A 22,364-nucleotide genomic window follows, 5' to 3' on the forward strand; every position below is an offset into this window, starting at 1 on the left:
TCTGTCTCTGTGTGAGAACAATATCCTTTAGACTGGTTCCTGACCCTGGTCTGTCTCTGTGTGAGAACAATGTCCTTTAGACTGGTTCCTGACCCTGGTCTGTCTCTGTGTGAGATACAATGTCCTTTAGACCGGTTCCTGACCCTGGTCTGTCTCTGTGTGAGAACAATGTCCTTTAGACTGGTTTCTGACCCTGGTCTGTCTCTGTGTGAGATACAATGTCCTTTAGACTGGTTCCTGACCCTGGTCTCTCTCTGTGTGAGATACAATGTCCTTTAGACTGGTTCCTGACACTGACCTGTCTCTGTGTGAGAACAATGTCCTTTAGACTGGTTCCTGACCCTGGTCTGTCTCTGTGTGAGATACAATGTGCTTTAGACTTGTTCATGACCCTAGTCTGTCTCTGTGTGAGAACAATGTCCTTTAGACTGGTTCCTGACCCTGGTCTGTCTCTGTGTGAGATACAATTTGCTTTAGACTGGTTCCTGACCCTGTTCTGTCTCTGTGTGAGAACAATGTCCTTTAGACTGGTTCCTGACCCTGGTCTGTCTCTGTGTGAGAACAATGTGCTTTAGACTGGTTCCTGACCCTGGTCTGTCACTGTGTGAGATACAATGTCCTTTAGACTGGTTCCTGACCCTGGGCTGTCTCTGTGTGAGAACAATGTCCTTTAGACTGGTTTCTGACCCTGGTCTGTCTCTGTGTGAGATACAATGTCCTTTAGACTGGTTCCTGACCCTGGGCTGTCTCTGTGTGAGAACAATGTCCTTTAGACTGGTTCCTGACCCTGGTCTGTCACTGTGTGAGATACAATGTCCTTTAGACTGGTTCCTGACCCTGGTCTGTCACTGTGTGAGAACAATGTCCTTTAGACTGGTTCCTGACCCTGGTCTGTCACTGTGTGAGATACAATGTCCTTTAGACTGGTTCCTGACCCTGGTCTGTCTCTGTGTGAGAACAATGTCCTTTAGACTGGTTCCTGACCCTGGTCTGTCTCTGTGTGAGAACAATGTCCTTTAGACTGGTTCCTGACCCTGGTCTGTCTCTGTGTGAGAACAATGTGCTTTAGACTGGTTCCTGACCCTGGTCTGTCTCTGTGTGAGATACAATGTCCTTTAGACTGGTTCCTGACACTGATCTGTCTCTGTGTGAGAACAATGTCCTTTAGACTGGTTCCTGACCCTGGTCTGTCTCTGTGTGAGAACAATGTGCTTTAGACTGGTTCCCGACCCTGGTCTGTCACTGTGTGAGATACAATGTGCTTTAGACTGGTTCCTGACCCTGGTCTGTCTCTGTGTGAGATACAATGTGCTTTAGACTGGTTCCTGACCCTGGTCTGTCTCTGTGTGAGATACAATGTCCTTTCGACTGGTTCCTGACCCTGGTCTGTCTCTGTGTGAGATACAAATTCCTTTAGACTGGTTCCTGACCCTGGTCTGTCTCTGTGTGAGATAAAATGTCCTTTAGACTGGTTTCTGACCCTGGTCTGTCTCTGTGTGAGAACAATGTCCTTTGGACTGGTTTCTGACCCTGGTCTGTCTCTGTGTGAGATACAATGTCCTTTCAACTGGTTCCTGACCCTGGTCTGTCTCTGTGTGAGAACAATGTCCTTTAGACTGGTTCCTGACCCTGGTCTGTCTCTCTGTGAGAACAATGTCCTTTAGACTGGTTTCTGACCCTGGTCTGTCTCTGTGTGAGAACAATGTCCTTTGGACTGGTTTCTGACCCTGGTCTGTCTCTGTGTGAGATACAATGTCCTTTCAACTGGTTCCTGACCCTGATCTGTCTCTGTGTGAGAACAATGTCCTTTAGACTGGTTCCTGACCCTGGTCTGTCTCTCTGTGAGAACAATGTCCTTTAGACTGGATCCTGACCCTGGTCTGTCTCTGTGTAAGATACAATGTCCTTTAGACTGGTTCCTGATCCTGGTCTGTCTCTCTGTGAGAAGAATGTCCTTTAGACTGGTTCCTGACCCTGGTCTGTCTCTGTGTAAGATACAATGTCCTTTAGACTGGTTCCTGACCCTGGTCTGTCTCTGTGTGAGAACAATGTCCTTTAGACTGGTTCCTGACCCTGGTCTGTCTCTGTGTGAGATACAATGTCCTTTAGACTGGTTCCTGACCCTGGTCTGTCTCTGTGTGAGATACAATGTCCTTTAGACCGGTTCCTGACCCTGGTCTGTCTCTGTGTGAGATACAATGTCCTTTAGACCGGTTCCTGACCCTGGTCTGTCTCTGTGTGAGAACAATGTCCTTTAGACTGGTTTCTGACCCTGGTCTGTCTCTGTGTGAGATACAATGTCCTTTAGACTGGTTCCTGACCCTGGTCTCTCTCTGTGTGAGATACAATGTCCTTTAGACTGGTTCCTGACCCTGGTCTGTCTCTGTGTGAGATACAATGTCCTTTAGACCGGTTCCTGACCCTGGTCTGTCTCTGTGTGAGAACAATGTCCTTTAGACTGGTTCCTGACCCTGGTCTGTCTCTGTGTGAGATACAATGTCCTTTAGACCGGTTCCTGACCCTGGTCTGTCTCTGTGTGAGAACAATGTCCTTTAGACTGGTTTCTGACCCTGGTCTGTCTCTGTGTGAGATACAATGTCCTTTAGACTGGTTCCTGACACTGACCTGTCTCTGTGTGAGAACAATGTCCTTTAGACTGGTTCCTGACCCTGGTCTGTCTCTGTGTGAGAACAATGTCCTTTAGACTGGTTCCTGACCCTGGTCTGTCTCTGTGTGAGAACAATGTGCTTTAGACTGGTTCCTGACCCTGGTCTGTCACTGTGTGAGATACAATGTCCTTTAGACTGGTTCCTGACCCTGGGCTGTCTCTGTGTGAGAACAATGTCCTTTAGACTGGTTTCTGACCCTGGTCTGTCTCTGTGTGAGATACAATGTGCTTTAGACTGGTTCCTGACCCTGGTCTGTCACTGTGTGAGATACAATGTCCTTTAGACTGGTTCCTGACACTGATCTGTCTCTGTGTGAGAACAATGTCCTTTAGACTGGTTCCTGACCCTGGTCTGTCTCTGTGTGAGAACAATGTGCTTTAGACTGGTTCCTGACCCTGGTCTGTCACTGTGTGAGATACAATGTGCTTTAGACTGGTTCCTGACCCTGGTCTGTCTCTGTGTGAGATACAATGTCCTTTCAACTGGTTCCTGACCCTGGTCTGTCTCTGTGTGAGATACAAATTCCTTTAGACTGGTTCCTGACCCTGGTCTGTCTCTGTGTGAGATACAATGTCCTTTAGACTGGTTTCTGACCCTGGTCTGTCTCTGTGTGAGAACAATGTCCTTTGGACTGGTTTCTGACCCTGGTCTGTCTCTGTGTGAGATACAATGTCCTTTCAACTGGTTCCTGACCCTGGTCTGTCTCTGTGTGAGAACAATGTCCTTTAGACTGGTTCCTGACCCTGGTCTGTCTCTCTGTGAGAACAATGTCCTTTAGACTGGTTTCTGACCCTGGTCTGTCTCTGTGTGAGAACAATGTCCTTTAGACTGGTTTCTGACCCTGGTCTGTCTCTGTGTGAGATACAATGTCCTTTCAACTGGTTCCTGACCCTGGTCTGTCTCTGTGTGAGAACAATGTTCTTTAGACTGGTTCCTGACCCTGGTCTGTCTCTCTGTGAGAACAATGTCCTTTAGACTGGTTCCTGACCCTGGTCTGTCTCTGTGTGAGATACAATGTCCTTTAGACTGGTTCCTGATCCTGGTCTGTCTCTCTGTGAGAACAATGTCCTTTAGACTGGTTCCTGACCCTGGTCTGTCTCTGTGTGAGAACAATATCCTTTAGACTGGTTCCTGACCCTGGTCTGTCTCTGTGTGAGAACAATATCCTTTAGACTGGTTCCTGACCCTGGTCTGTCTCTGTGTGAGAACAATGTCCTTTAGACTGGTTCCTGACCCTGGTCTGTCTCTGTGTGAGATACAATGTCCTTTAGACTGGTTCCTGATCCTGGTCTGTCTCTGTGTGAGATACAATGTCCTTTAGACCGGTTCCTGACCCTGGTCTGTCTCTGTGTGAGAACAATGTCCTATAGACTGGTTTCTGACCCTGGTCTGTCTCTGTGTGAGATACAATGTCCTTTAGACTGGTTCCTGACACTGACCTGTCTCTGTGTGAGAACAATGTCCTTTTGACTGGTTCCTGACCCTGGTCTGTCTCTGTGTGAGATACAATGTCCTTTAGACTTGTTCCTGACCCTCGTCTGTCTCTGTGTGAGAACAATGTCCTTCAGACTGGTTCCTGACCCTGGTCTGTCTCTGTGTGAGAACAATGTCCTTTAGACTGGTTCCTGACCCTGGTCTGTCTCTCTGTGAGAACAATGTCCTTTAGACTGGTTCCTGACCCTGGTCTGTCTCTGTGTGAGAACAATATCCTTTAGACTGGTTCCTGACCCTGGTCTGTCTCTGTGTGAGAACAATATCCTTTAGACTGGTTCCTGACCCTGGTCTGTCTCTGTGTGAGAACAATGTCCTTTAGACTGGTTCCTGACCCTGGTCTGTCTCTGTGTGAGATACAATGTCCTTTAGACCGGTTCCTGACCCTGGTCTGTCTCTGTGTGAGAACAATGTCCTTTAGACTGGTTTCTGACCCTGGTCTGTCTCTGTGTGAGATACAATGTCCTTTAGACTGGTTCCTGAGCCTGGTCTCTCTCTGTGTGAGATACAATGTCCTTTAGACTGGTTCCTGACACTGACCTGTCTCTGTGTGAGAACAATGTCCTTTAGACTGGTTCCTGACCCTGGTCTGTCTCTGTGTGAGATACAATGTGCTTTAGACTTGTTCATGACCCTAGTCTGTCTCTGTGTGAGAACAATGTCCTTTAGACTGGTTCCTGACCCTGGTCTGTCTCTGTGTGAGATACAATTTGCTTTAGACTGGTTCCTGACCCTGTTCTGTCTCTGTGTGAGAACAATGTCCTTTAGACTGGTTCCTGACCCTGGTCTGTCTCTGTGTGAGAACAATGTGCTTTAGACTGGTTCCTGACCCTGGTCTGTCACTGTGTGAGATACAATGTGCTTTAGACTGGTTCCTGACCCTGGTCTGTCACTGTGTGAGATACAATGTCCTTTAGACTGGTTCCTGACACTGATCTGTCTCTGTGTGAGAACAATGTCCTTTAGACTGGTTCCTGACCCTGGTCTGTCTCTGTGTGAGAACAATGTGCTTTAGACTGGTTCCTGACCCTGGTCTGTCACTGTGTGAGATACAATGTGCTTTAGACTGGTTCCTGACCCTGGTCTGTCTCTGTGTGAGATACAATGTGCTTTAGACTGGTTCCTGACCCTGGTCTGTCTCTGTGTGAGATACAATGTCCTTTCGACTGGTTCCTGACCCTGGTCTGTCTCTGTGTGAGATACAAATTCCTTTAGACTGGTTCCTGACCCTGGTCTGTCTCTGTGTGAGATACAATGTCCTTTAGACTGGTTTCTGACCCTGGTCTGTCTCTGTGTGAGAACAATGTCCTTTGGACTGGTTTCTGACCCTGGTCTGTCTCTGTGTGAGATACAATGTCCTTTCAACTGGTTCCTGACCCTGGTCTGTCTCTGTGTGAGAACAATGTCCTTTAGACTGGTTCCTGACCCTGGTCTGTCTCTCTGTGAGAACAATGTCCTTTAGACTGGTTTCTGACCCTGGTCTGTCTCTGTGTGAGAACAATGTCCTTTAGACTGGTTTCTGACCCTGGTCTGTCTCTGTGTGAGATACAATGTCCTTTCAACTGGTTCCTGACCCTGGTCTGTCTCTGTGTGAGAACAATGTCCTTTAGACTGGTTCCTGACCCTGGTCTGTCTCTCTGTGAGAACAATGTCCTTTAGACTGGTCCCTGACCCTGGTCTGTCTCTGTGTGAGATACAATGTCCTTTAGACTGGTTCCTGATCCTGGTCTGTCTCTCTGTGAGAACAATGTCCTTTAGACTGGTTCCTGACCCTGGTCTGTCTCTGTGTGAGAACAATATCCTTTAGACTGGTTCCTGACCCTGGTCTGTCTCTGTGTGAGAACAATATCCTTTAGACTGGTTCCTGACCCTGGTCTGTCTCTGTGTGAGAACAATGTCCTTTAGACTGGTTCCTGACCCTGGTCTGTCTCTGTGTGAGATACAATGTGCTTTAGACTGGTTCCTGACCCTGGTCTGTCTCTGTGTGAGATACAATGTCCTTTCGACTGGTTCCTGACCCTGGTCTGTCTCTGTGTGAGATACAAATTCCTTTAGACTGGTTCCTGACCCTGGTCTGTCTCTGTGTGAGATACAATGTCCTTTAGACTGGTTTCTGACCCTGGTCTGTCTCTGTGTGAGAACAATGTCCTTTGGACTGGTTTCTGACCCTGGTCTGTCTCTGTGTGAGATACAATGTCCTTTCAACTGGTTCCTGACCCTGGTCTGTCTCTGTGTGAGAACAATGTCCTTTAGACTGGTTCCTGACCCTGGTCTGTCTCTCTGTGAGAACAATGTCCTTTAGACTGGTTTCTGACCCTGGTCTGTCTCTGTGTGAGAACAATGTCCTTTAGACTGGTTTCTGACCCTGGTCTGTCTCTGTGTGAGATACAATGTCCTTTCAACTGGTTCCTGACCCTGGTCTGTCTCTGTGTGAGAACAATGTCCTTTAGACTGGTTCCTGACCCTGGTCTGTCTCTCTGTGAGAACAATGTCCTTTAGACTGGTTCCTGACCCTGGTCTGTCTCTGTGTGAGATACAATGTCCTTTAGACTGGTTCCTGATCCTGGTCTGTGTCTCTGTGAGAACAATGTCCTTTAGACTGGTTCCTGACCCTGGTCTGTCTCTGTGTGAGAACAATATCCTTTAGACTGGTTCCTGACCCTGGTCTGTCTCTGTGTGAGAACAATATCCTTTAGACTGGTTCCTGACCCTGGTCTGTCTCTGTGTGAGAACAATGTCCTTTAGACTGGTTCCTGACCCTGGTCTGTCTCTGTGTGAGATACAATGTCCTTTAGACTGGTTCCTGACCCTGGTCTGTCTCTGTGTGAGATACAATGTCCTTTAGACCGGTTCCTGACCCTGGTCTGTCTCTGTGTGAGAACAATGTCCTATAGACTGGTTTCTGACCCTGGTCTGTCTCTGTGTGAGATACAATGTGCTTTAGACTTGTTCCTGACCCTGGTCTGTCTCTGTGTGAGAACAATGTCCTTTAGACTGGTTCCTGACCCTGGTCTGTCTCTGTGTGAGATACAATGTCCTTTAGACTGGTTCCTGATCCTGGTCTGTATCTCTGTGAGAACAATGTCCTTTAGACTGGTTCCTGACCCTGGTCTGTCTCTGTGTGAGAACAATATCCTTTAGACTGGTTCCTGACCCTGGTCTGTCTCTGTGTGAGAACAATATCCTTTAGACTGGTTCCTGACCCTGGTCTGTCTCTGTGTGAGAACAATGTCCTTTAGACTGGTTCCTGACCCTGGTCTGTCTCTGTGTGAGAACAATGTCCTTTAGACTGGTTCCTGATCCTGGTCTGTCTCTGTGTGAGATACAATGTCCTTTAGACCGGTTCCTGACCCTGGTCTGTCTCTGTGTGAGATACAATGTCCTTTAGACTGGTTCCTGACCCTGGTCTGTCTCTGTGTGAGATACAATGTCCTTTAGACTGGTTCCTGACACTGACCTGTCTCTGTGTGAGAACAATGTCCTTTAGACTGGTTCCTGATCCTGGTCTGTCTCTGTGTGAGATACAATGTCCTTTAGACCGGTTCCTGACCCTGGTCTGTCTCTGTGTGAGATACAATGTCCTTTAGACTGGTTCCTGACCCTGGTCTGTCTCTGTGTGAGATACAATGTCCTTTAGACTGGTTCCTGACACTGACCTGTCTCTGTGTGAGAACAATGTCCTTTAGACTGGTTCCTGACCCTGGTCTGTCTCTGTGTGAGATACAATGTGCTTTAGACTTGTTCCTGACCCTCGTCTGTCTCTGTGTGAGAACAATGTCCTTCAGACTGGTTCCTGACCCTGGTCTGTCTCTGTGTGAGAACAATGTCCTTTAGACTGGTTCCTGACCCTGGTCTGTCTCTGTGTGAGAACAATGTCCTTTAGACTGGTTCCTGACCCTGGTCTGTCTCTGTGTGAGATACAATGTCCTTAAGACTGGTTCCTGATCCTGGTCTGTTTCTCTGTGAGAACAATGTCCTTTAGACTGGTTCCTGACCCTGGTCTGTCTCTGTGTGAGAACAATATCCTTTAGACTGGTTCCTGAGCCTGGTCTGTCTCTGTGTGAGAACAATGTCCTTTAGACTGGTTCCTGACCCTGGTCTGTCTCTGTGTGAGATACAATGTCCTTTAGACTGGTTCCTGACCCTGGTCTGTCTCTGTGTGAGATACAATGTCCTTTAGACTGGTTCCTGACCCTGGTCTGTCTCTGTGTGAGATACAATGTCCTTTAGACTGGTTCCTGACCCTGGTCTCTCTCTGTGTGAGAACAATGTCCTTTAGACTGGTTCCTGACCCTGGTCTGTCTCTGTGTGAGAACAATGTCCTTTAGACTGGTTCCTGACCCTGGTCTGTCTCTGTGTGAGATACAATGTCCTTTAGACTGGTTCCTGACCCTGGTCTGTCTCTGTGTGAGAACAATGTCCTTTAGACTGGTTCCTGAGCCTGGTCTGTCTCTGTGTGAGAACAATGTCCTTTAGACTGGTTCCTGATCCTGGTCTGTCTCTGTGTGAGATACAATGTCCTTTAGACCGGTTCCTGACCCTGGTCTGTCTCTGTGTGAGAACAATGTCCTTTAGACTGGTTTCTGACCCTGGTCTGTCTCTGTGTGAGATACAATGTCCTTTAGACTGGTTCCTGACACTGACCTGTCTCTGTGTGAGAACAATGTCCTTTAGACTGGTTCCTGACCCTGGTCTGTCTCTGTGTGAGATACAATGTCCTTTAGACTGGTTCCTGACCCTGGTCTGTCTCTGTGTGAGAACAATGTCCTTTAGACTGGTTCCTGAGCCTGGTCTGTCTCTGTGTGAGAACAATGTCCTTTAGACTGGTTCCTGATCCTGGTCTGTCTCTGTGTGAGATACAATGTCCTTTAGACCGGTTCCTGACCCTGGTCTGTCTCTGTGTGAGAACAATGTCCTTTAGACTGGTTTCTGACCCTGGTCTGTCTCTGTGTGAGATACAATGTCCTTTAGACTGGTTCCTGACACTGACCTGTCTCTGTGTGAGAACAATGTCCTTTAGACTGGTTCCTGACCCTGGTCTGTCTCTGTGTGAGATACAATGTGCTTTAGACTGGTTTCTGACCCTGGTCTGTCTCTGTGTGAGATACAATGTCCTTTAGACTGGTTCCTGACACTGACCTGTCTCTGTGTGAGAACAATGTCCTTTAGACTTGTTCCTGACCCTCGTCTGTCTCTGTGTGAGAACAATGTCCTTCAGACTGGTTCCTGAGCCTGGTCTGTCTCTGTGTGAGAACAATGTCCTTTAGACTGGTTCCTGACCCTGGTCTGTCTCTCTGTGAGATACAATGTCCTTTAGACTGGTTCCTGACCCTGGTCTGTCTCTCTGTGAGAACAATGTCCTTTAGACTGGTTCCTGACCCTGGTCTGTCTCTGTGTGAGAACAATATCCTTTAGACTGGTTCCTGAGCCTGGTCTGTCTCTGTGTGAGAACAATGTCCTTTAGACTGGTTCCTGACCCTGGTCTGTCTCTGTGTGAGATACAATGTCCTTTAGACTGGTTCCTGATCCTGGTCTGTCTCTGTGTGAGATACAATGTCCTTTAGACCGGTTCCTGACCCTGGTCTGTCTCTGTGTGAGAACAATGTCCTTTAGACTGGTTTCTGACCCTGGTCTGTCTCTGTGTGAGATACAATGTCCTTTAGACTGGTTCCTGACCCTGGTCTGTCTCTGTGTGAGATACAATGTGCTTTAGACTGGTTCCTGACCCTGGTCTGTCTCTGTGTGAGATACAATGTGCTTTAGACTGGTTCCTGACCCTGGTCTGTCTCTGTGTGAGAACAATGTGCTTTAGACTGGTTCCTGACCCTGGTCTGTCTCTGTGTGAGAACAATGTCCTTTAGACCGGTTCCTGACCCTGGTCTGTCTCTGTGTGAGAACAATGTCCTTTAGACTGGTTTCTGACCCTGGTCTGTCTCTGTGTGAGATACAATGTCCTTTAGACTGGTTCCTGACCCTGGTCTGTCTCTGTGTGAGATACAATGTGCTTTAGACTGGTTCCTGACCCTGGTCTGTCTCTGTGTGAGAACAATGTGCTTTAGACTGGTTCCTGACCCTGGTCTGTCTCTGTGTGAGAACAATGTCCTTTAGACTGGTTCCTGACCCTGGTCTGTCTCTGTGTGAGATACAATGTCCTTTAGACTGGTTCCTGACCCTGGTCTGTCACTGTGTGAGATACAATGTCCTTTAGACTGGTTCCTGACCCTGGTCTGTCTCTGTGTGAGAACAATGTCCTTTAGACTGGTTCCTGACCCTGGTCTGTCTCTGTGTGAGATACAATGTCCTTTAGACTGGTTCCTGACACTGATCTGTCTCTGTGTGAGAACAATGTCCTTTAGACCGGTTCCTGACCCTGGTCTGTCTCTGTGTGAGATACAATGTCCTTTAGACTGGTTCCTGACCCTGGTCTGTCTCTGTGTGAGATACAATGTCCTTTAGACTGGTTCCTGACCCTGCTCTGTCTCTGTGTGAGCTACAATGTCCTTAAGACTGGTTCCTGACCCTGGTCTGTCTCTGTGTGAGATACAATGTCCTTTAGACTGGTTTCTGACCCTGGTCTGTCTCTGTGTGAGATACAATGTCCTTTAGACTGGTTCCTGACCCTGGTCTGTCTCTGTGTGAGAACAATGTGCTTTAGACTGGTTCCTGACCCTGGTCTATCTCTGTGTGAGAACAATGTCCTTTCGACCGGTTCCTGACCCTGGTCTGTCTCTGTGTGAGAACGATGTCCTTTAGACTGGTTCCTGACCCTGGTCTGTCTCTGTGTGAGAACGATGTCCTTTAGACTGGTTCCTGACCCTGGTCTATCTCTGTGTGAGAACAATGTCCTTTAGACCGGTTCCTGACCCTGGTCTGTCTCTGTGTGAGAACAATGTCCTTTAGACTGGTTCCTGACCCTGGTCTGTCTCTGTGTCACAGAAACTGTCTGTCGAGGTACAGGAGTCTCTTGCGAAGGCCAATGATGTGGCAGTGGAGACTTTCTCGTCCATGAAGACTGTGCGGAGTTTTGCCAATGAGGATGGTGAATCTCGACGGTACGGTGAACGTCTGGAGGACACATTCCGGCTCAACAAGAAGGAGGCTGCGGCCTATGCTGGCTTCATGTGGACTAACAGTGTAAGTGGCCCTCCTTAAGTGAGAAATGGGGCATTTCGATAGGGCATAGGCCTCAAGGGGCAGCAGAGAATACTCAATAGGGTGAATGATCTGGGGGCTTGATGAGGCAGGAGGGTCAAGGGGAGAGGCTTGGAGTGGTGGCTTGGAGTGGCATTGGTAGGTGACGGTGTGACCGCAGGGAGGGACTGTGTGACTGCAGGCAGCGGCAGAGTGACCACGGGCAATGACCGCGGGGTGCGATGGTGTGACCGTGGGGTGTGACTGCGGGGAGCAACGGTGTGACTGCTAGGAAGTGACCGTGGGGAGTGACTGCGGGGTGCGACAGTCTGACCGTGGGGAGTAATGGAGTGACTGTGGAGGTGCCAAGAACTGTATCACTGGGTCGTTCAACTGCGCATGGTGAAGCTGACAGACATCTTGGGGGGGAGTGGTGAGTGGGTTCTGGGGTGCCCACCTACCCACCCCTGCTCCACCATGGTGAAGCTCTTCAGTCTGGTCCATTCATCTCTCTTCTCCTGTCTCAGCTCTCAGGTCTGGTATTGAAGGTCACTCTCCTGTACTATGGGGGTCGGCTCGTCGCAGGTGGAAACGTCACTAGTGGGAATCTCGTCTCCTTCATCCTCTACGAGATGCAGTTTACAACGGCCGTCGAGGTGAGTGATGGAGGGTTGTTCAGGAGATACTCTTCATTGTCTCCACTGTCAGGTAACCAGGCTCTCACCGTCCGATAACCCAGACTCTGGCCGTCCGATAACCCAGACTCTGGCCGTCCCATAATCCAGACTCTGACCGTCCGATAACCCACCCTCTGACCGTCCGATAACCCAGACTCTGACCGTCCGATAACCCAGACTCTGACCGTCCCATAACCCACCCTCTGACCGTCCGATAACCCACCCTCTGACCGTCTGATAACCCAGACACTGACCGTCCCATAACCCAGACTCTGACCGTCCGATAACCCACACTCTGACCATCCCATTACCCACACTCTGGCCGTCTGATAACCCAGACTCTGACCGTCCGATAACCAAGACTCTGACCATCCCATAACCAAGACTGTGACCGTCCCATAACACACACTCTGACCGTCCGATAACCAACACTCTGACCGTCCCATAACCTAGACTCTGACCGTCCGATAACCCAGACTCTGGCCGTCCCATAACACACACTCTGACCGTCCGATAACCCAGACTCTGACCGTCCCATAACCCAGACTCTGGCCATCCCATAACCCAGACTCTGACCGTCCCATTACCCACACTCTGACCGTCCGATAACCCACACTCTGACCATCCCATAACCCTCACTCTGACCGTCCGATAACCCACACTCTGACCATCCCATAACCCTCACTCTGACCGGCCGATAACCAACACTCTGACAGTCCGATACCCAGAGTCTGGCCGTCCGATAACCCAGACTCTGACCGTCCGATAACCAAGACTCTGACCATCCCATAACCAAGACTCTGACCATCCCATAACAAAGACTCTGACCGTCCCATAACCCACACTCTGACCGTCCCATAACCCACATTCTGACCGTCCGATAACCCAGACTCTGATCGTCTGATAACCAACAGTTTGGCCGTTCGATGACCCAGACTCTCATTGATTATCAGGAACCGGCGCTGACAGATCGGGACCTGCGCCAGGACATGGCACAGACCAGTCGGACCTTGCGCCAGGATATGACACTGACCGGTCGGACCCTGTGCCGGGATCTGGCACCGTCCGGTCAGACCCTGCGCCGGGACATGGCACTGACCAGTCAGACCCTGCACCGGGACCTGGCACTGACCAGTCGGACCCTGCGCTAGGACCCGGCACTGACAGATCAGACCCTATGCTGGGACATGGCACTGACCGGTCGGACCCTGCACCAGGAAATGGCACTGACCGGTCGGACCCTGTGCCAGGACATGGCACTGACCAGTCGGACCCTGTGCCAGGACATGGTACTGACCGGTCGGACCCTGCGCTGGGACATGGCACTGACCGGTCGGACCCTGCACCAGGAAATGGCACTGACCGGTCGGACCCTGCACCAGGAAATGGCACTGACCGGTCGGACCCTGCGCCAGGACATGGCACTGACCGGTCGGACCCTGCGCTGGGACATGGCACTGACCGGTCGGACCCTGTGCCAGGACATGGTACTGACTGGTCGGACCCTGCGCTGGGACATGGCACTGACCGGTCGGACCCTGCACCAGGAAATGGCGCTGACCGGTCGGACCCTGCACCGGGACCCAACACTGACAGATTGGACCCTGTGCTGGGTCACAGCTTCTCATTCTTGTCCTCCCTCCCTTTTGTCCTCTTGTTCCTCATCACTTTACATAGATTTTTATGAAAGGTTTGATGAAAGGGAAATCATGTTTGATAAATCTATTAGAGATCTTTGAGGATGTAGCAAGCAGGGTTGCTAAAGGGGAACCAGTGGAGAAAGTGCATCTGGATTTCCAAAAGGCATTCAATAAGGTGCCACAGAAAAGGTTACTATACAAGATAAGAGCTCATGGTGTTGGGTGTAATATATTCGCATGAATGGAGAATTAGCTCACTAACAGGGAACAAAGTCAGGATAAATAGGGCATTTTCAGGTTGGTAAACTGACCAGTGGAGTGCCACCAGGATCAGTGCTGGGGCCTCAAACAATTTACAATCCATATTAATGACTTGAATGAAAGGACTGAGTGTTATGTAGCACTGACCGGTCAGACCCTGGCAGCAGGAAATGACACTGACCGGGCAGACCCTGCACCAGGAAATGACAGTGACAGTTGATGATACAAAGATACATAGGAAAGCAAGTTGTGAGGAAGGCACAAAGAGTCTGCAAAGAGATATAGATAGGTTAAGTGAGTGGGCAAAAATTTGGCAGTAGATGTATAATGTGGGAAAATGTGAGGTGTTCCACTTTGGCAGGAAAAATAGAAAAGCAGAATGAAACCGGACGGACCACCTGGCATCGACCGAGGCACCGGAAACGACAACGGCAAACCCAGCCCTGTCGACCCTGCAAAGTCCTCCTTACGAACATCTGGGGGCTTGTGCCAAAGTTGGGAGAGCTGTCCCACAGACTAGTCAAGCAACAGCCTGACATAGTCATACTCACGGAATCATACCTTACAGACAATGTCCCAGACACTGCCATCACCATCCCTGGGTATGTCCTGTCCCACCGGCAGGACAGACCCAGCAGAGATGGTGGCACAGTGGTATACAGTAGGGAGGGAGTTGCCCTGGGAGTCCTCAACATCGACTCCGGACCCCATGAAGTCTGATGGCATCAGGTCAAACATGGGCAAGGTAACCTCCTACTGATTACCACCGACCGCCCTCCCTCAGCTGATGACTCCGTACTCCTCCATGTTGAAGACCACTTGGAGGAAGCACTGAGGGTGGCAAGGGCACAAAATGTACTCTGGGTGGGGGACTTCAATGTCCATCACCAAGAGTGACTCGGTAGCACCACTACTGACCGAGCTGGCCGAGTCCTAAAGGACATAGCTGGTAGACTGGGTCTGCGGCAGGTGGAGGGGGAAACAGCACGAGGGAAAAACATACTTGACCTCGTCCTCACCAATCTGCCTGCCGCAGATGCTTCTGTCCATGACAGTATTGGTAGGAGTGACCACCGCACAGTCCTTGTGGAGACGAAGTCCGCCTTCACATTGAGGATACCGTCCATCGTGTTGTGTGGGACTATCACTGTGCTGAATGGGATAGATTTCGAACAGATCTAGCAATGCAAAACTGGACATCCATGAGGCACTGTGGGCCATCAGCAGCAGCAGAATTGTACTCAACCACAATCTGTAACCTCATGGCCCGGCATATCCCCCACTCTACCATTACCATCAAGCCAGGAGCTAAAATAAAAGCAAAATACTGAGGATGCTGGAAATCTGAAATAAAAGCAAGAAATGCTGGAACCACTCAGCAGGTCTGGCAGCATCTGTGAAAAGAGAAGCAGAGTTAACATTTCGGACCCGAAACGTTAACTCTGCTTCTCTTTTCACAGATGCTGCCAGACCTGCTGAGTGGTTCCAGCATTTCTTGTTTTTATTTAAGCCAGGAGACTAACCCTGGTTCAATGAAGAGTGCAGGAGGGCATGCCAGGAGCAGCACCAGGCATACCTCAAAATGAGGTGTCAGACTGATGAAGGGACAACCCAGGACTACTTGCATGCCAAAGCAGCATGCGATAGACAGAGCTAAGTGATCCCATAACCAACGGATCAGATCTAAGCTCTGCAGTCCTGCCACATCCAGCCGTGAATGGTGCTGGACAATTAAACAACGAACTGCAGGAGGTAGCTCCACAAATATCCCCATCCTCAATGATGGGGAAGCCCAGCACATCAGTGCGAAAGATAAGGCTGAAGCATTTGCAACAATCTTCAGCCAGAAGTGCGGAGTTGATGATCCATCTCGGCCTCCTCCTGAAGTCCCCAGCATCACAGATGCCAGACTTCAGCCAATTCGATTCACTCCGCGTGATATCAAGAAACGACTGAAGGAACTGGATACTGCAAAAGCTATGGGTCCTGACAATATTCCGGCAATAGTACTGAAAACCTGTGCTCCAGAACTTGCCGCGCCCCTCGCCAAGCTGTTCCAGTACAGCTCCAACACTGGCATCTACCCAGCAATGTGGAAAATTGCCCAGGTATGTCCTGTACACAAAAAGCAGGACAAGTCCAACCCGGCCAATTACCGCCCCATCAGCCTACTCTCAATCATCAGTAAAGTGATGGAAGGTGTCATGAACAGTGCCATCAAGCGGCACTTGCTTAGCAATAACCTGCTCAGTGACGCTCAGTTTGGGTTCCGCCAGGACCACTCAGCTCCTGACCTCATTACAACCTTGGTTCAAACATGGACAAAAATGCTGAACTCAAGAGATGAGGTGAGAGTGACTGCCCTTGACATCAAGGCAGCATTTGACCGAGTATGGCATCAAGGAGCCTGAGCAAAACTGAGGTCAATGGGAATCAGGGGGAAAACCCTCCGCTGGCTGGAGTCATACCTAGCACAAAGGAAGATGGTTGTGGTTGTTGGAGGTCAATCATCTGAGCTCCAGGACATCACTGCAGGAGTTCCTCAGGGTGGTGTCCTAGGCCCAACCATCTTCAGCTGCTTCATCAATGACCTTCCTTCAATCATAAGGTCAGAAGTGGGGATGTTCGCTGATAATTGTACAATGTTCAGCACCATTCATGACTCCTCAGATACTGAAGCAGTCAGTGTGGAAATGCAGCAAGACCTGGACAATATCCAGGATTGGGCTGTTAAGTGGCAAGTAACATTCACGTCACACAAGTGCCAGGCAATGACCATCTCCAACAAGAGAGAATCTAACCATCTCCCCTTGACATTCAACGGCATTTACCATCGCTGAATCCCCCATTATCAACATCATAGGGGCTACCATTGACCAGAAACTGAACTGGAGTAGCCATATAAATACTGTGGCTACAAGAGCAGGTCAGAGGCTAGGAATCCTGCAGCGAGTAACTCACCTCCTGACTCCCCAAACCCTGTCCACCATCTACAAGGCACAAGTCAGGAGTGTGATGGAATACTCTCCACTTGCCTGGATGGGTGCAGCTCCAACAACACTCAAGAAGCTCGACACCATCCAGGACAAAGCAGCCCGCTTGATTGGCACCCCATCTACAAACATTCACTCCCTCCACCACCAACGCACAGTGGCAGCAGTGTGTACCATCTACAAGATGCACTGCAGCAATGCACCAAGGCTCCTTTGACAGCACCTTCCAAACCCACGACCTCTACTACCTAAACGGACAAGGGCAGCAAATACATGGGAACATCACCACCTGCAAGTTCCCCTCCAAGTCACACACCATCCTGACTTGGAACTATATCGCCGTTCCTTCACTGTCGCTGGGTCAAAATCCTGGAGCTCACTTCCTAACAGCACTGTGGGTGTACCTATCCCACATGGACTGCAACGGTTCAAGAAGGCAGCTCAAGGGCAATTAGGGATGGGCAATAAATGCTGGCCTGGCCAGTGAAGCCCACATCCCATGAATGAATGAAAAAAAAATTTAAATGTTGAGAGACTGCAGAATGCTGCAGTACAGAGTGATCTGGGTGTCCTCATAAATGAATTACAACAAGTTAACATGCAGCTACAGCAAGTAATTAGGAAGGTAAATGTAATGATGGTCTTTATTGCAAGGCAAATAGAGTGTAAAAGTAGGGAAGTCTTGCTACAACTGTGCAGGGCATTGGTGAGACTGCACCAAGAGTATTGAGTACCGGTTTGGTCTCCTTATTTAACGAGGGATATACTTGCATTGGAAGCAGTTCAGAGAAGGTTCACTGGACTGATTTCCGGGGTGAAGGGATTGTCTTAATGAGGAAAGGTTGAGAAGGTCGGGTCTGTACTCATTGGAGTCTAGAAGAATGAGAGGTGATCTTATTGAAACATAAGATTCTGAGGTGGCTTGATAGGGTAGATACTGAGAGGATGTCTTCCCTCGTGGGGGAATCTAGAACTAGGAGGCCCAGTTTCAGAATAAGGGCTCTCCCATTTAAGACGGTGATGAGGGGGATTTCTTCTCTCAGGGAGTCATTAATCTTTGGAATTCTCTTCCCCAGACAGCAGTGGAGGCTGGGTCATTGAATAAATTCAAGGCTGAGTTAGACAGAGTTTTGACCTACAAGGGAATCAAGGGTTATGGGGGCAGGTAGGAAAGTGAATTTAAAGCCACAATCAGATCAGCCGTGATCTTATTGAATGGGTTCGAGGGGCCGAATGGCATATTCCTGCTCCTATTTCTTATGTTCTTATGTTGCTCTCAGGTGACTGACCCTCCCCAAGTGTGGGGACACCTCTTACTTGACGATGTGTGTGCTGAAGGACTGTAGAGGGTAGAGGTTGAGTGAAGGCCTGTGTTAGCCTGGGAATCCCTCTGTTACGCAGAGTCTACTGTCTCCCTGTTTGAACTGAAGTGATGTTCTTGTAAAGTTCCTGATTTGTTAAGGTACCTTCAGCAGTGCATGTTGGACCAATGTTGTTTCCCCCTGTGTTCGATGGCAGGTCCTACTGTCTGTCTACCCCAATGTGAAGAAAGCTGTGGGGGCCTCCGAGAAGGTTTTCGAGTACATGGATCGGCGACCTGCCCTTTCCACAGTGGGGACCTTCGCCCCAGTCAGGCCAAAAGCTCACATTGAGTTCAGGAATGTGACGTTTGCCTACCCCAAGCGACCAGACACCCCGGTGTTGAAGGTATGATGGCTCTTTGGTGCCACACCGCTCTGCAGGAGCACGGTAAATTGGTGAGAGAACGCAGGAGTCTGCACCAACCAGGAGGTCACTAATATGGTAGATAAGGGACTTCCAAAAGATATCCAAGAAGATTCCACAAAAGAGACTATTAACAAAAATGAGAGCACATAGAGTTGAAGATAGTGGCTGTTGTGGGAATGTCACTCAACTAGTAATCTAGAGGCCTGGGCTAATGCCCTGGGGACATGAGTTCATATCCTAGCACTGATTTAAAGTCAATTAATTCAACAAAAAGTTCTGGAATTGAAAGCTTATCTCAGTAATGGTGCTATGAAACCATTGTCGATTGTTGTAAAAACCCATCTGATTCACTATGTCCTTTAGGGAAGGAAATCTGCTGTCCTTACCTGGTCTGGTCTACATGTGATTCCAGACCCACAGCAATGTGGTTGGCTCTTAACTGCCCTCTGAAATGGCCAACAAGCCACTCAGTTCAAGGGCAATTAGGAATGGGCAATAAATGCTGGCCTTGCCAGTGACACCCACATCCCATGAAAGAATTTAAAAAATGGCTTGGATAGGCAATGAGTTGGGAGATAGGAGACAGAGATTAGTGATAATGGGTAGGATGTGATAGTGGTATCTCCCGGGGATCTGTACTGAGACCATTCATTATGTTTATTAATGACGTAGATAAAGGAATAGAGAGTCGTGTATCTAATTTGCAGACAATGCAAATTTAGGAGCGACAGTTTGATGTGTTGATGGGAGCAGGAAGTTGGAAAGAGACATTGAGAGATTAAGTGAGTGGGTTAAACAGTAACAGATGGTGTTCAGTGTGGGAAAGTGTGAGGTCGTCCATGGGGGAGCTAAGTAAAATAGATCAGAATATTTTCTAAATGGTGAGATGTCAGGGTCTGTGGAGGAACAGAGAGAGATTTCAGGATCCAAGTAGGAAAATCAGTAAAAGCCAGTGGACAGGTACCAGGGTTTGAAAAGTCGAATGGAATGTTGTCCTTTATCTCGAGGCTGGAATACAAAGTGGGGAAGTTATGTTCCAGATGTACAGAGTTCTGGTTAAACCCCATCTGGAGAACTGCAGTCAGTTCAGGACACTACATCTCAGCAAGGATATATTCCCTTTGGAGAGAGTGCAGTGCAGATTGACCAGAATGATCCCAGGGATTAAAGAGTTAAATCATGAGGACAGACTCTACAGACTGGGCTTGTATTCCCTGGAATATAGATTAAGGGGCAACTGAGGTGTTTAAGATGATGAAAGGATTTGCTCGGTAAATGGAAACTATTTCCTCTGCTGGGGGAGTGCAGAACAAGGGAGCAGAACATTAAAATTAGAGCTGGGTTGTTCAGGAGTGATTTCAGGAAACATTTCTTCACACAAAGGGGAGTGGAAATCTGGAACTCTCTCCCCCGACAAACTGCAGAGGCTGGAAGTGAATTAAAAATTCCCAAACTGAGATTGAGAGATTTATTGTTGGGCAAGGGGATTAAGGATTACAGAATCAAGGCAGGTAGATGGAGGTAAGATACAGATCCCCCGTGATTTAACTGAATGCTGGAACAGACTGGAGGGGCTGAATGGCCGCCGCCTGTTCCTGTGCTGCACTGACAGGAGTGACCTGAGAGACTGTGTAAAACTTGTAATAACATCTGATACTTACTGTCTCCAGAATGTGTCCTTTGAGCTGAAGTGTGGGAAGATCACGGCCCTGGTGGGTCCCTCTGGAGGGGGTAAGACAACCTGTGTGTCTCTGCTGGAGCGGTTTTATCAACCTCAATCAGGGCAGATCCTCCTGGATGGGAAACCGATCAAGGAATACGAACACAAATATTATCATAACAAGGTGAGTGTAATATACCTGGGAAAGTGATGCAGTGTAATATACCTGGGAAAGTGATGCAGTGTAATATACCTGGGGATAGTGTAATATACCTGGCGACAGCGACACAGTGTAATATACCCAGGGACAGTGTAATATACTTGGGGACAGAGATGCAGTGTAATATACCCAGGCCAGCAATGCAGTGTAAAAACGTGGAGACAGTATAATACACTTGGGGACAGGGACGCAGTGTAATATAGCCGCAGACAGCGACGGAGGATAATATACCCAGGGACAGCAAAGCAGAGTAACATACCTGGGGACAGAGTAATTTACCTGGGGACAGTGTAATATGCTTGGGGAAATTGTAATATATCTGGGAACGGTGTAATATACCCGGGGTCAGTGATGCAGTGTAATATACCTGGGGACAGTGATGCAGTGTAATATACCCGGGGATAGTGTAATATACCCGGGGTCAGTGATGCAGTGTAATATACCCGGGGACAGTGATGCAGTGTAATATACTCGGGGATAGTGTAATATACCCGGGGTCAGTGATGCAGTGTAATATACCCGGGGACAGTGATGCAGTGTAATATACTCGGGGATAGTGTAATATACCCGGGGTCAGTGATGCAGTGTAATATACCCGGGGACAGTGACGCAGTGTAATATATCCGGGGATAGTGTAATATATGCGGGGACAGCGACGCAGTGTAATATACCCGGGGACAGTGTAATATACCCAAGGGCAGTGTAATATACCGGGGGGACAGTGTAATATACCCGGGGACAGTGTAATATACACGGAGTCAGTGACGCAGTGTAATATACCCGGGGATAGTGTAATATACCCAGGGACAGTGAAATCTACCCAGGGACAGTGAAATATACCGGGGGGACTGTGTAATATACCCGGGGACAGTGTAATATACACGGAGTCAGTGACGCAGTGTAATATACCCGGGGGACAGTGTAATATACCCGGGGTCAGTGACACAGTGTAATATACCCTGGGACAGCGACGTAGTGTAATATACTGGGGGACAGTGTAATATACCTGGGAACAGTGACACAGTGTAATATACCTGGGGACAGTGTAATGTACCCGGGGACAGTGTAATATACCTGGGAACAGTGACACAGTATAATATACCCGGGGACAGTGTAATATGCCTGGGAACAGTGACGCAATGTAATATACCCGGGGCCAGTGTAATATACCTGGGAACACTGACACAGTATAATATACCCGGGGACAGTGTAATATACCTGGGAACAGTGACGCAGTGTAATATACCCGGAGACAGTGGAATGTACCTGAGGATAGTGACGCGGTGTAATATACCCGGGGATAGTGTAATATACCCGGGGACAGTGAAATCTACCCAGGGACAGTGAAATATACCTGGGGACAATGTAATATACCTGGGAGCAGTGACGCAGTGTAATATACCCGGGGACAGTGTAATGTACCTGAGGATAGTGACGCGGTGTAATATACCCGCGGACAGTGTAATATACCCGGGGACAGTGTAATGTACCTGAGGACAGTGACGCGGTGTAATATACCCGCAGACACTGTAATATACCCGCGGACAGTGTAGTATACCTGGGAACAGTGACGCAGTGTAATATACCCGCGGACAGTGTAATATAACCGGGGACAGTGTAATGTACCTGGGAACAGTGACGCAGTGTAATATACCCTGGGCCAGTGTAATCTACCCGGGGAGAGTGTAATTTACCCGGGAAGAGTATAATTTACCCGCAGACAGTGTAATATACCTGCGGACAGTGTAATATACCTGGGAACAGTGATGCAGGTGTAATATACCCGGGAACAGTGTAATGTACCTGAGGATAGTGACGTGGTGTAATATACCCAGGGAAACTGTAATATACCCGGGGACAGTGAAATATACCCGGGGAGAGTGTAATATACCCG

At 48.9% G+C, this 22,364-nt stretch overlaps 1 protein-coding gene across 4 annotated transcripts in view; it reads left to right on the forward strand.

Moving 5' to 3' along the window:
• Positions 1–22,364, forward strand: part of tap1 (transporter 1, ATP-binding cassette, sub-family B (MDR/TAP)) — a 92,633-nt gene that overhangs the window by 33,888 nt on the left and 36,381 nt on the right. For all 4 annotated transcript variants that reach the window (XM_068008921.1, XM_068008923.1, XM_068008920.1 and 1 more), the window contains exons 7-10: positions 11,097–11,294; positions 11,819–11,947; positions 18,381–18,569; positions 20,261–20,434. In XM_068008921.1, coding sequence (XP_067865022.1) covers positions 11,097–11,294; positions 11,819–11,947; positions 18,381–18,569; positions 20,261–20,434 — 690 coding nt within the window. The remainder of the gene's footprint in view (positions 1–11,096; positions 11,295–11,818; positions 11,948–18,380; positions 18,570–20,260; positions 20,435–22,364) is intronic.

This window comes from Heterodontus francisci, chromosome 29 (genome assembly GCF_036365525.1).
Source record: "Heterodontus francisci isolate sHetFra1 chromosome 29, sHetFra1.hap1, whole genome shotgun sequence".
Classification (NCBI taxonomy): Eukaryota; Metazoa; Chordata; class Chondrichthyes; order Heterodontiformes; family Heterodontidae; genus Heterodontus; species Heterodontus francisci.